Consider the following 14,659-nt stretch of genomic DNA (forward strand, 5'->3'; position numbering starts at 1 on the left):
GTACATTTTTTACATAGACACATTAGAATTCCTCATAACAAGTTCTTAAAACTGGTTTACCTATATAACAGAAGATTCATCTAGTTAGATTTTCTATGGCACCTACTTTTGGAACAATTGGTTCCCATTCTGTAGACTTGGAAGACAGTGCTATACTTAAAAGCAATTAAAAATGCAGCTACTTTGCATATTCACAGCTACTGCAGGGATATCCATTGCTGCTGCTTCAGAGCATTAACCAGCCCACGATGACAGAATTAAGAACATTTGGCAGAATATCCAGGAAAGTAGAGACCACACTGAGCACACTGTCTGACCCGCAAGCTCCGAAGTTCTACTTGAAAGGAAGGAAACACTTTGCAAGAGAACCAAGCTTAATATGAAACTAAAATGAGGGTGAATTCACTGCAGTTCAATAAGAGATGTCATAATAGGTTGCAACCATAAAAAATGTGCCTTCTCTTCCTTTTCTGAATTCGTTATTTACCAGAATTGCTATGTCTGTCCTTGCCACAGTGAACTATCCCTGAATCACAAACCTTTTTATAAAGGTACTGGTGGACATGATATCTTCAGCCAGAGTGAAAGAAAAGCATCTACTGCCAAAATCTCACACCTTGCTCTGAAGCAGCTGGCACTGGTCACTGTCAGACAGCATTACTGCAGGAGATGAATTGCCATTACCACTACTCATGAATTACCAGCCATTTGAGCTGGTTTCACATTAATTACAGGAGGTAATGCTGCTTGGCACTTACTCGAGTTCACACACTCCCCCTCTGGTTTGCTGGGACATGCTACTAGCAAAAACCAGCAAAAACCAGTAGAGATACTTGTAGTGGAAAAGACTTATTCCATTTTGCAGCATTAACACAAGGTTAAACCAAAAGGAACCTAAGGTCTGTTTAAAACAAAATGTGCAACAGTTAGCACTCTGAGAGGTATTTCCTCAAATGTGTTCCATAGAACTCACGAGGTTTTATTCCAGAGCTCTCTGAGTCCTGCTCAAGCTCCCAGGAACTACCACTTAACCTAACATTTGTAATTTCCTTAAATGTGTGAAGTTAAATTCTTTATTCTCACATCCTGAACAGAACACCAGCTATTCAATTTTGCTCAGAATGGCACTCAAAGCAAAGTTCTGAGTGTGTCAAAACAGACTGACTTTGTTGCAAGCACTATGGCAATGTTTTATTTCTTGCTTCCCATCACATCCAAAGCAGAAGGAAAACCACATTAGCGTCATTTTGGTCTTTCTCCTTCGCCATCCAAGCAAGAAGGATGTACAGAACAACCCAAAAATGACCCTATCTGCTCTATTCAGAAGCTAAAATGTATTAGTTCAGTGTGAGTTTTGGCAGTATTGAACTTTGAAGGGGCTCCTTAATCATGCTACAACTATCCAAATAGCACCAAAAAAGGATCCAAAAAGGGACCAAAAGCACAATCATGACATAGAGGAGACATTATATTAAGCCTAAAAGCATTGAAAATGAAAACCCAAACAAACCTGTACACTCTCTCAGATATTAGAAGCACGTACTCTGTAAAGAAGATTCCTTAGCAAGGTAGAAACATATCTAACCTGGTCGACTGTACGTTGTGAGGTTGCTATCACTGTTGCCATTGCCAGAGGTGCAGCAGTTGATGGAGCAGTCATTGTGATTGTTCCCTGTGTTAGGCCAGGTATCTGCTAACCACGGCTGAGTGGCTGGTTCACTGATGTTTAGGAGTCCAGGCCTTTAAAAACAAAGCTTGGTCATTTCAAAAATTAAACAAAAGCATTTTCACATTGCAATGACACTCTTCCCAAACAGTGAGATGTTACAAAATAGTACCAAAAGGCTTGAGTACTGAAAAACTCAGTTTGATTCAATTATTTAGCATTTTCAAGTCTCCTGTCTAACCTGTTCCTTGCTAAATCACTCAGGAGTGAGCAGTCAAGAGCAGCATCAGTTCATTTTTCTGGACTATACTATATGTTGGTGTGCAACATCTACCTGTCACTTTGGTTTTCATTTTTTAATTTTTTATTTTTTCTCTTAGGAGGTTGCACTTTTATTTTCCTGCCCCTTCACTCTTTCTTAAAGAAAGCAAGGTAAAAAAGAGGAAATTGGCAAGTCAAATAAATAAAAAATTCACACATGGAAGTAGGATGGATATGCATAAGTAAGAACCAAATTTAAATGTGAGTATTCCCAAGTTTTTGGTTATTTATGGACAAGTTCTCCTCACCATCAGATAGTACTACTGTGGTACATCAAAGGGAACAGCAGATAACAGAAATCTCTGTGGCTTGGGAGCATTTGGATCTCACTAAACATGCTGAGGGGTGACACACACTTGTTCAGGAGAAAGCCACTCAGTTCCTAAGAGAGTTTGAGGTACCTGGGAATACTGACCACCTGAAAAATATCCAGATATGAATGCTGCACGCTGGCTGCATTTGGAATAAACTGTAATCTTGTCATCAGCAGAAAGAAAGAGCATTCCTAGTTTTTCAAATTACTGAATTTTTCTAGTGAGTGTGAAAGTCTCTCTGATGAATTTTCTGTAGAATCCTTGGTGGCTCTTGAGTTTTCATGCTAGCAATGCAGTGGGGCATATTACAGTCCCACACCATTTAAAATTACCTTTGATAACTAAGGTGTTTTTAAAAAATAGGTAATTTCAGCTACTGTCACATACACACATATGAACACAGTCCCCTTCTCTTGGGATTTAAAAAGCAACTTTCCATTTGAAATAGTGCAGAAACTATTTTCCATTATATTAGATGTGATGATCTTCAAAAATAAAATATGCTAATCCTCTTAAACTGCAAGTTGAAAATACAAGCTGCATGCAGTTATTTGTGGGGGATAGAGTCTGTCAGTGCTGCAGGCTTAAGTCATAGACTTAGAATGACATTTAAAAGATCTATACATATATGTGTATATATTTCTGTACTGCATATGTCATCTGACAATTTAACATAGGAGGTGATGAGGCTTGACTTGCTGTCAGGCTTACAAACCAGCCAATATGCATTCAGTAAAGAAGTATTTTTTAAAAAAATCTGAAATAAATATACAGCTGTGTAGGCCTGTGAGCAGGCCAGTTGGTTTAAAATTCCCTGTTTTTTTTCCCTACACTCTGCTCTTACAATGAACCTACACCTCAAGGCATTCAGAGAAGACAAAGCATCCCAGAATGTTTCAGCACTTTAAAGATCTGTGTACTGGTTTGTTGCACAGGGAATTAAAGATCCTTTGTTTCTAAAATTTACTTTGCATTCACACCTGCTGTCATGTAGGAAATGTGGTGTGATGTATATAAGCATATGAGAATTCTACTAATTGGAGACATTTAGGCAAGAGATGCTTGCATTACAGATCCATAACCTGGTGATGCTTTGAGATCATAATTTCCAAAAATCTTTAACCTCAGCAGGAAATTTCTTGACTCTCTGAATTACTGGATGGGGTCTGAGGCAGGGGTGGACAGATCCAAGTGGCTGTTTGGGTGCTGGCTGGAATCAACCCAGCACAATTACCATTACTCAAATCCTGTCTAGAAAAGGGATTGCCACAGAAATGGGTATTTTTTCAACATCACACAAGTGGGGATTATATTGAAATAGATCACTGTGACATTTTGAAATCTGAAAAATGCTTTAACATGCTCACATAACTGCACTTGGCAAAAATGCTGAACCTTTCCAAAACACTGCATATATAAAGTAACCTTTGGTTTGGATATCAGAAGATGGTTTCATATACAAAAAATATTATTTTTTGTTTTACATTGCAGAACTATGTTTCATATTCTACAAAATAAGGTGCATCACACAGGCTGTCAATGCTATATATGCAAATGAACAAAGCCAGCACAGATGTTTGCACCTTGAATCAAATACATTGTTAGATTCTAGCGCTGCTGCTGAACACTAGGACAGTAAAATTGAAGTTGATGCTCTAGAAGTACCAAAATTACTGTGCACTATGTAGACACTAGTGGGTTCATTTCTGTTCTCTATGTGAGAGTGCTTCATCTAGCCTCTGCTAAGGGAAGAGTGAGAAAGCATAGTGGCACAAAGAACACAAAGGATGTCAGCTAAGTATCTTTTTGAACAACTCTCAGGGAAAGAGAGGGTTCATCCCTCTTCTCTCCTATTTTCTCACTCTCTTATTGTAAGGGCAGCAACCCAGTGATTTACAGATTTTTCCATTCAAAAATCACATGGTAACCGTTCTAGAGGCTTTCCTCCATGCTCCTATGGCCATGAGAGCACAGCAGCACACAGTGCTGGGCAGAGATATCTGCAATTCCTCTTCATATGCCAGGTCCAGCTGCAGCAGGAGCTGAATAGCATCACCTCTGCACAGCACTCAGGTAGACTGGGAATGCTTTATTCTATGCCTAATCTTCACAATTACCAAATTTTTGCATGGTTTTGCAAATTAGAATCATGAGATGCCACTTGTGAACAGGAATTGTTACAGGACTTTGTTGCCCAGCTGGACTCTGAGATTTTAGTACCATTTCAGCATCATGCCAAGTCTTTGAATGTGACCTAGAAAAAAAATGGTGTGCTGCTAAAACACTACTACTCTGACCTGCCTTTTTGCTAAAACCATTATTTTTCTTCCCGAAGAAAACTTAACCACGAGAGAGGAAATGTAAATTAATGTTTTCTCCATGGCCATTCATTAAGTAATAACATAAGCCCAGTGAACATGCCTTAGTTCAATCCTCAATCTGGAATGGACCTGGTTCTCAGAGTGGGTGGTTGTAAATTTACAACCTACTTCCCTCTCCTCCAGTGCCCCATCTATTTTAAGCAATGCTTTAACTGTTTTGCATTCACAGAAACATTTTTTCCCTAAAATGTTACCCTTATAAGTCATTTATGTCTTCAACGGTTTTTGCCAATAAATGTTTTCTTTCTTTGTAGTATTTGTGAAGCAGCAATATTTCTTGATCTTCATAAAGGCCACGACTTAATTACTTTTACTCCCTTAATCAGGTGGTAAGCCAGGTCTTTATTTTGAAGTTAAAGCACTCCCTCTGCTGCTCATTTTTTGAGATGCAGTTTTTACAGTTAACAAAGCTGAAAATATTTCAAATCATGTTTTGGAAGTCAACCTAAAAATTCAAACCATATATTCTTCTTCTAGACAGAAAATATATGGCCAAAATGTATACACTAATATAATGAAGTAAAACTTATTTGTGCAAGTGATTATTCTGCCATCAATTACAAGGGCAATTGAACTCCCAGAATCCTTAAATTTATTTGCACACAATTTATACGTATAAGAATAAAGCACATAATTACCTGCCTCCACTGCTTACGGCCTCTCCTCCTCTCTGATATGTTACTGAAATAGTTAAAGATAAAAAGAAGGAAAAAAATTTAAAAATCATACAAGACTCCTTCAATAACAGTATTTACTTTGCCTTCGTTTCATTTTGGCTAAGACAATAATTGTGCATTGTTTATACATTAATTCTGAGTCTCATTCTGCAAGCTACTGCTTCAAATCCAAGTTTAGACATTATACTTATGTTGCTTGATAACTGCTAGTCCTAGCCCCAGCAGGGTTTTATATTTCAGTTCTGTTCTGAACACACACACACACACACACGTATTGCTTAAGAAAGCAGGAAGCCATACATCAGGTTGAACTTATTCTTAACATAACTCTGCTGACTTCAGTGGAGTTACTCTGTGGAAGAATTTAGATCATATATTTATTTCATGAATGGCTGGATGTTAAAGCTTTGCTCTACCTTATTATTTTGGCAAGATTAAAGAGGTATCATGATTCTATAACAGACCTTACTTCCAATGTAAATAATGGCTCATTACAGCTGAAGCTACTGCAAAAACAAATGCTCTTTCTGAATGTTACTGCAATACATTCAGGGAACAAGCACACTCTGGGAGTCCACAGAAGCTGAACATTTTATAACATTTTACATCTGGATTTATAAATCATACTAAATAATCTAAAAATTCAAATATATAAATCTTGGTTAAAAAACAGTCTGGCAGAAAGAACATTTTCTAAATTAGAAGGAACAGTTTTTCTAGCATTTCAAAAGTATTCTCCTTGAACAAAGTGGATGTCCACATTCATTTGTTTGTTGGTGTGGATTGCATATCCTGCACAGGAAGCAAGATGTTTGAGGAGTTAGTTTTTAGGATGCAAACATCCAAGAAGAAACAGTGCTATAAATTTTGCAGGTTTACATTGAGTTTGGCAAAGGGTTAAGGAGACTGCCTCCTTGCATATGCTGATGGATTCTACACTTTCCAGCGAGGAATGTGCTGAAAACAAGCAGCCAAATTCTGCTCTTTAGAAGAACTCCAAACTGTGAGTCTGCAAGAGAGAGATAAATGCTGGCAGTGATTACAGTAACAGGATTAAAATGTAGGATGCATTCCTACAGGTAAGTCTTTTACTGTAGGTAATGCTAAAGAGGGGAGCCAGGTTCAATTTGAAGTCAAAGCATGACTGAGATTCTGGATTGAAAAACAAGGATTTTTTTCTTTTAAGTGTTTTGCATGCTTTAGGTTTTTCCCAATTTCTTCTTTAAAAATCTCAAGGCTATTTATTTTCCAGCTCTGACACATCTTAAGAAACCCTGATATTTTCTTTTAATGTTAAGAATCCATTGGAGAGATGTTAGCTTCCAACCTCTGCAGAATTTCAGTGGCGTGCTACAACCTAGATTACAACAGAAGCCCTCTGTTTAGCCAATTAAAGTAACAGCAAAATAATAAAGAGCTTGAATTATTCTCCACTGAGGCACTCAAAGGCCTACAGAAACATTGAGGGCCACTCTGGCTCATGCTGAACAGGAAACAACTGCACTGAACATAAGAGGCTGACTTGTGAGAGCAGGCACCCTCCAGTTTGACTAACAGCACGTGGGGGAGGCTGACCCAGCAGAGCCCATCCGTGGGGATGAGTGCAGGCACACGGGGCTGGCTTCCTCTGTGGTCCAGCCTGAAGGGTGTAACTCAGCTGCTGCACAGAGCCCACCTTAGCACAGTGCTGATTAGGAGCTAGCATTCCCTGGGAAGCTGCCTGTGCAGGGCTGGGGTGGGTGGGTTTTAACCTGCCTGGATACACAAGTGCTGCAGGTCCCACAGATCTCTTGTGAAAACGGAGGATTTGAACAAAGGAGGAAGAAACAACCTGTCTGTTCACTGTAGCTAAAAGAAAAGCAGAACACTGATGGGTACAGAATGCATTTGGTTTCATCTGCTGCAGAGGATGAGCTGCTCAGCTGCCAGGCTGTAGGACCCACTGAAGGTCAGCTCCACAGGATGGAAAGGCTCTCATGGGCTTTGGTGGGCTATGGTTCAGATTATGTCATATTTTGCACATTTCTAAACAAAACTAAACAGAAAGTGATTTTAAACTCATACTGAATTTGAAATGCACTTCTTTTTAAGCTAAACAGGATGATTATTTTAAAATTTCATAGCAAAATACCCTTTAAGGCAGCAAGCAAAGAAATCTAACTCCTGTAACACTTTGATTTTCTGTATCTTCCAAAGCAGACAACTCTGAGGCCACTGGATTAATGCAGATTCAGAGGAAAGAAAAGGAACAAACATTTCACCAGCTATAATCTCACTGAATCTCTTTCAAGTCAGCATCTGGGCTGTGTTAAGTCATTCGTCCTCTACCAGAAGCACCTTTTGCACCTCTAGATGTGGGAGGCCACATTATTCCCTTGGAATATGCAGGAAGAGAGCCCAGGTTGTACAAACTGACAGGATCATGCTACAAAATGGCATGCTGGCATGGAATGGTGTGCTTTGAAATGGTACACACAAATAGAAAATATTGTCAGCCACAAAGCAAATGCACACGACTCAGAAAACAAATAATGATACCTGTCATTAATGACATTGCTTAAAAAAAACCCCTTCAGAACAGCTGGGCTGGTTGGTTATGTCAGAGAAAGAGAAATAGTACCACAAACATGCTTAAGTAACAAAGAAGGGGGGAAAAGTGCAAATATATACCTGTTGGTGTGAAGGTAAAAGACGGGACTGAAAAATCAAAACAAAATACAAACTGGTTATTAAGCTGAAGAGAGAAAGGGAAACATACCACATTAGTATAAATCTAGCAGACAGCTGAACATAAAACAAATATATATAACTAACCCACTATTTCAATCACATTGATATAAAAATAAAACTGAAATTGCAATTCAGAAAGAAGACTGTCTCTGCAGGTACTATTCTGGAAAAAAAAAAAAAAGGCAAAAAAAGCAAAAAGCTTGGTATTCTATTGTGCTCCTGAGGGGATGAGACTGTGGTTTAGCCTTTCAAATCCTTCTCAGTTTGGTATTTTAAGTTTTTTTTTTTCTGAAAATCCTAGCACAAACAAAACCCCACACTGTTAATCATTCTAGAATGCAGAATGACAAATTCCTTTAACAAAGCCTTATCAAGGTCCTATTGAATCTTATCTGCAGTTCACTAAGTAAATGCTCATTACAGTGAACTAATAGGCACGCTTAAGTATTCAGTAAGGAAATAATAATCATAAAAAGGAACAAAGAGAACTGCTGTTTTACTGCCTCTGAATCAAGAATGGCACCAACTCTCACTGCAATGAAGACACTAAAATCTACTGCAGCAATTAATTTTTGTTTTCAGAGATGAGACTGTTACACAGAGTAATTATCTTTCTTTTTTAAATAATCACCAAAAAAGAAAAGCCTCCCTAGATGTAACACCTTTCTACCTTCCAACCTTTGGCTTTAAGAGGGAAAGGTTAACAACAGAACAATGACACTACTTGACAATCTTCTCTCTCACAGCTACTATAAATCCTCTTTGGATCAATAGGGTCTCTAATCCAAATACAGAGCAGCAGCATCTGCTCTTCCTATTAGCACATGCTCCCCCTCCTGTTGACAAGACAGTATCGTTTTCCTCTCACTGATGGCAGAACAAGGCTAACATTGCCCTTTCTGATCTAACGACAGCAAAAGGTAACAGAAACAATCAAATATTCACTAAAAACAGTCTGGAGATCACAGAAGGTGATCAGCAAAGCCAGAACAGAAACAAAGGTTCTGGCTAAGAGAACAACTTCTTAATCTTATTTTTTTAAGAACTCTGTGTATCTTCTTGTTGTAATTTAGAATATGCTGTAGGTTTACCCCGTTTTTCCCAAGCCAATTTATTTCCAGGGATCTGATACTTAGAAAATGAAAAGAAAAATGGAGCATTTGGACATTTTAGGCTCCATTTGTAGCAAAGCTTTTTTTCTTGGGAATACCATAGTATTTTCTTTGAGGTAGGCCTTTTCACATAGTTAAATTTAATTTAGTTACATTCAAAATAGGGAACCATAGTAACAAGCTTTTATTAAAATAGAATGGGCATTTAAACCTGAGCTTGTTTCCAAAGAGAATCAAGAACCTCAAAGTAATTTGCAATCACATGGACATGAAAAATAATCTTAAACTACTGTCTCATTTCTCTTCTGTGAGCTAAGTACTAAACCCAGTTTTGTTTCTTAAGGAACTGAGAAGGTTCAACTGAAAGAAATCTTATTGCTACCACATGAAAGAATGACTTAATTTCTTAGAGCTTCTATTAATAAACTCTTCCGAGTGTGTAAGACTGCTAGTACAGTATGTATGTGTGGGAGTAGTGAAGTATTTTAACAGATGACAGGCCTGAAGCTAAATATAAAAATAAATAAATGCAAGACTGAAGAAAGTTTGGGCTTGCAGTGATGACTTGATGAACTGCAGAGTGGCAAACTACTTTGCAATTCATATTTCACTAAAGATAGGTTTTGTCTTTGAAGAATACTTGATAGCAGAGATACATACCCTACTTTTCTGTACACTTTCATTTAAACTCCCCCCAAATTACACAAAAGATATTTTTACAGATATTGAAAAACACAGCTGTTTTGAACAATAGCTGATGTCACTGAAGTAAGCATTTTTAAGAACAAATTGTATGCCTTTTGCTTAATCATAGGTACTGGTGAAAGCACAGTGATGTTAGTGTGATAGAGCTGTAGAAAGGCAGTGTGGCAGCATGCTATTAGTAAAACAAAACAGCACAGGCCAGTGCAGCACTATGTGGGGGGCTGTCCTTGCCCTAAATCCCAGCAGAACACAATCAAGAGTGCAATTCCTTCCCAATTCCCTTGGCTGCAACTCCAACCACTGTGCCTGGAGCCCACAGTGGGCACTGGTACTCCAATAGCACGGAGGACATCTCAGCTCTGCAATGCTCCAGATGTACTTCCATGTTTCCACTCACTCATTTGCTATTTTTAGCACTGCTTCTTTTACACAGCAACATATTGCTGCTGTTTAAAATAATGTGTGTTTGATTTGCCTGTCCCGCCCATAACACATTCATTCTTGGGGACTAAAGAATGTAATAGCATGACACTTTTCATACACAATGATGCATCCACCTTTTAAACCTTGGCCTCTCTTCTGATTGCAAATATAATCCCTCTAGTTCTTCAAAAGCAGGATCTCCCATTTTCTGATTCATTCAAAAATTTATGGTTCTCTACAATTACCTATGAGGTACTGCTTTGATGTAATTAACTGTAGCTAATTGGATTCAGCTTTAATGTCCAGGCTTAACCTGGAAATTATTTGATCTGGAGGACTCAAGTTTTTATTCCAGAAGATCTCCCAGGTAGAGATTTTAGTTTTGTTTGTCAGAGAGTATACTGCAAACCACTGCTTTACCACTGACAATGTGATATATAAGAAGTACCAATAACATGAAATAACATGAGAATGAGAAGTGCTTTAAGTTAGCCCCACTGCTGCCATTCTAACTAAACACAGATGCAGGATGGGATAGCCCCAGAACTCAGTCCCAGCCAAGGGTCTCACAGCAGCATTTATGAAAAGAGTCTTGGAAAGCAGACTGACTGTTGTGCTTTTGCAAACAGCCACACTTCCCCCAGAACAGGAGAAATTCAAGTACCCACACCCAAAGTGTTACTGCAATGTACACCACTGTTAGCACTCCCAGCAGCAGGCAAAGCACTGGATGAGAGGACAAGGAGCTGCCATCCACTGCAGATGGCTCCTCTTCAAATGATACAGTGCCAGAAAGCAAGGGCATATTGGAAACTCCTGGTCTTAAACCCATCTTTAACTTTCTCATTTGTAGGAGTATCTTTACGGAAAGCTACTCCTGGTATTCAGCTCAAGACTTATGCTCTAAAGCCAGACTTAGCACATTATGTAAATATTGCTGTTCTCTGCACTGGCTCCTGACCCACACTTCATGAAAGTACTGAAGCAAGCTGATAATTCCTTATTTGAGCCTGAGAAGAACAAGAGACTGATGACAAAATAAACAGGCAGCAAACAGGCATTCAGCAGCCTGTTTGCTATCCTGTTTCAGACTGAAATAGGCAATAGGGCACCTTTTCTGATACCAGCATAAGTACTCGTGAGTCCATTCCTCTTCTTCCTGTGGCGATACAACCAGATGCTGAAGACCATGAGGATAATCCAACAGGCTGCACCAATTCCAGCAATAAAGGCAGGCTGCTTTACTACATCAGAAATCTGCTGGGCTAAACTGACTTGATCGTCTGAAGACACGGGGTTTCCATGAGAATCTGAAACAGAAGACACCAGTAACAGCCAATTAATTTGAATGAACAGCTGTAAAAGGCAGCATGAAAAGAGCTGACATAATTTCAGTCCAGTTTCTCAAGGTAAAATCCTTAAGACTGCTCTTCAAAATCTCACTTCTACAGGTCTAGACGAAAGTGGTTTGCTTTCTGTACAAGACAGGTACCTCCAGTATCACTGACTTTTGTTTGCTTATAAAAGCTGGTAAAATCAAACTACCAGGTATACAAATAGAAAGGCTCCTAAATTGCAAACCTGGACTGCTAGTTTTTATTTTTCTTTCATTTTAAAAAAAGCAACATCAGCTCCAGAAAATTATTCAGAAAATCAGCAAAAAACACACCAAGTGAGAAAAGGCTCCAGTATGAAACATGAGTAGCAATGTGAATGGGTACAAGTCAGCTCCCCAAACGTCCACTCTCAGAACTGACAATTAGTTACAAATTTAAACTGCATTCACATGAGGTTGGTATTGAGGAAGATATTTTAATCTAGCAGTTCTTGACAGATTACCTAAATCTTGTATTAGACAGTCTAATGTACTGCTTGCACTCTCTCAGCCTCTCACTTTGACTTCAATTAAAAATAAGACTGAATATTTAAAAGTACGTAGAAAAGTAAAACGACAAAATAACCAATCTTGCCCCCTTAAATATGGATGAAAAAGCTAAAGGATAACTAAAAATTGATTTATGAATTGCTAGAACCAGTCAAAGAGTAATTAGTATGAACAAGCAGTGCTTTTCAAAACCACTTTAGCCTTAAATACCCCACATAAAAATGAAGAACATGTATTTTTCTACAGACAATTAATTTATTTTTTTTATAGAGACAGCACCTTTAAGAATGTCTTTTCTGCTCTTTCTGTACTGAACTTTTGCAGGAACCTTCTGGGAACTGCAGTAAGAAGACCCAGTTAGTGACCAAACTTTCTGACTGAAGTGAAGCAACTCAAAGCCAAAATACTGCCTTCCTGATGCTTTACCACCACAGTGAGTGCTCACTGGAAATTTCATTACTGCACAGGGCATGGGCAAGAATTCAAAGCCTTTACTCAGAGCGGATATTGCTTTACACATTCCACAGCTTGGTCTTTGAAATACCCACTTTTACTCCTGTATAAATCCAAGAGATAGGTGCTTCATACTATTGGTAGGGACATCAAATTCAGAATGAGAGATTAGTGTTTTAAGGAGAAAGGTGCTGTTATCAATTGTATTAATATGAGCTATATAAGAAATGAAAACCTATTTGCTTAAAACCAGTATCTTTTCTTTATGAAGTAAGCAGTGAATATAATAGAATTTTTTTTTATGATGACAACTTGCATTATGCCAAAATAAGCCTACATAAAATATAAGAAACTGAAATACAAACAAGGGATGGAATCACAACAAAATATTTCCTCTGGAAAAGGATACCTTTTTGAATGGAAAAGGTTAAATTGGTCCCAGCTTCTCCCAGTGAACAATTCCAGATTCCAGTTTTTGACACCTTGAAGTCAAATATCTATTTTGCTGAGAAATCACCCCCGCCCTTGACTGCTACCTTATTGGAAATTTTATTTCATATTTCAGCTCTCTTTATCTTCTATGATCCTAAGTGCACTGCCTAGCCTGAAAGTTCACCAGGCAGACTCATTCTTTTCGTACTAATACACTCTTTGTGTCTGCTGGGTTTATGGATTTCACGCCTATTTGTGCAAGGTTAAGATGGGTTGCCTCAGATTTTATGGAGACAGCCAAGTGAAGTTCCACACAAGTGGCCAGATGGGCTTAAATGTATAAAGTACACTGTGACCAATGAATTAAAGCTGTCATCTCGTCTTTTGTCTCTCTGCAGCTGAGGCCATATTAAGATATGAAAACTCGCATCGTCAGTCTCCTTTTCAAAATGAGTAATTTCTGTGTTTTTAAACTGCTACAAACCCTTATACAACTTAATGGAATAGAATAAAACATTTATGGAAAGCCTCTGGTCCTGATTAAATAGGAGTGATAAATATTTTTTGTCTCATGCTTAAAATAGATATTTTAAAACAATAAATCCAGGAGGAAAAAAAAATCACAAACTCAGAAACTAAATAAGAATGTTTTCTAAACACATCAACAATTCAGTCATACAGAAACACAGCACCTGTATACTTTCATACACAGTTTGCATTGCTCAGTCAACATGTGTCTGAATATTATAAAATCCTGAAGAATCTTTGACTAAAAATTATCCTATTTTTAATTGACATTAATTTCATGCTATTATTTTAGTTGCAAGCGTAAGAACAGCATAATAATGAACTTTCTTTTAAGAAATTAGGCCTCTGGCACATTGAATATGGGGGGACTGTTAGAGCCATTACGTAAGCTGGTATATACCTGTGCATATGGGAAAGGACAAAAATGTATCTATGTTCACATATAGTCAAATAAACAGCATAAGAGGAGATGGAAAGGCTTTCAAGAGGTCATATTTGACTACATCCTACTCCTGTTGTAATTCAAAAATAGAAAGCAAGCTAAATATAAAAAGAATGAAATTTGGTGACTTCCTCATCACTAAACACTTCCAGGAACTTTATGTTAGAAGCTTTTCTTTGAGAAGGACATCTTCTCTCTCCCTAATAGCCCAGTGAGATCCTGAATGATCAGTCTTAGAAATAACGCTTGAACTAAAAAAAAAAAAAGAAAACTACTTTTTTTTCATCCCAGGAAATTTCTGGAACTTTGACTGATATATAAATGGTTCATACAAACATTCCTGTTCCTGCTTGCATTCTTCAGGGAGATGTGCCAGAACAATAAGGGAACATAAACATTCTATGGCAAAGTGCATCCTACTGCCAGAGCAGCAGCCGCAGCATTTAATGTACTTGGAAATGCCTCAGAGTTGTTGGAGCAGGCTGATCCCACAGCTCCCTGAAACCAGCATATTATCACAGTGACTCATCCCTTCTTTTACCCCAAGATAAGAACTTGCTTTTTAATCACAGATAATGTTGCTGTGGCTA

General features: G+C 38.1%; 1 protein-coding gene across 9 annotated transcripts in view; it reads right to left on the reverse strand.

Annotated features, from left to right (window-relative positions):
- ROBO1 (roundabout guidance receptor 1) overlaps positions 1 to 14,659 on the reverse strand; it is a 674,462-nt gene that overhangs the window by 26,343 nt on the left and 633,460 nt on the right. For all 9 annotated transcript variants that reach the window (XM_064410935.1, XM_064410937.1, XM_064410939.1 and 6 more), the window contains 4 exons: positions 11,442 to 11,639; positions 8,030 to 8,056; positions 5,321 to 5,363; positions 1,586 to 1,740 (listed from right to left, as the gene is read on the reverse strand). In XM_064410935.1, the coding sequence (XP_064267005.1) occupies positions 1,586 to 1,740; positions 5,321 to 5,363; positions 8,030 to 8,056; positions 11,442 to 11,639 (423 nt within the window). The remainder of the gene's footprint in view (positions 1 to 1,585; positions 1,741 to 5,320; positions 5,364 to 8,029; positions 8,057 to 11,441; positions 11,640 to 14,659) is intronic.

Source organism: Passer domesticus, chromosome 2, assembly GCF_036417665.1.
Source record: "Passer domesticus isolate bPasDom1 chromosome 2, bPasDom1.hap1, whole genome shotgun sequence".
Classification (NCBI taxonomy): domain Eukaryota; kingdom Metazoa; phylum Chordata; class Aves; order Passeriformes; family Passeridae; genus Passer; species Passer domesticus.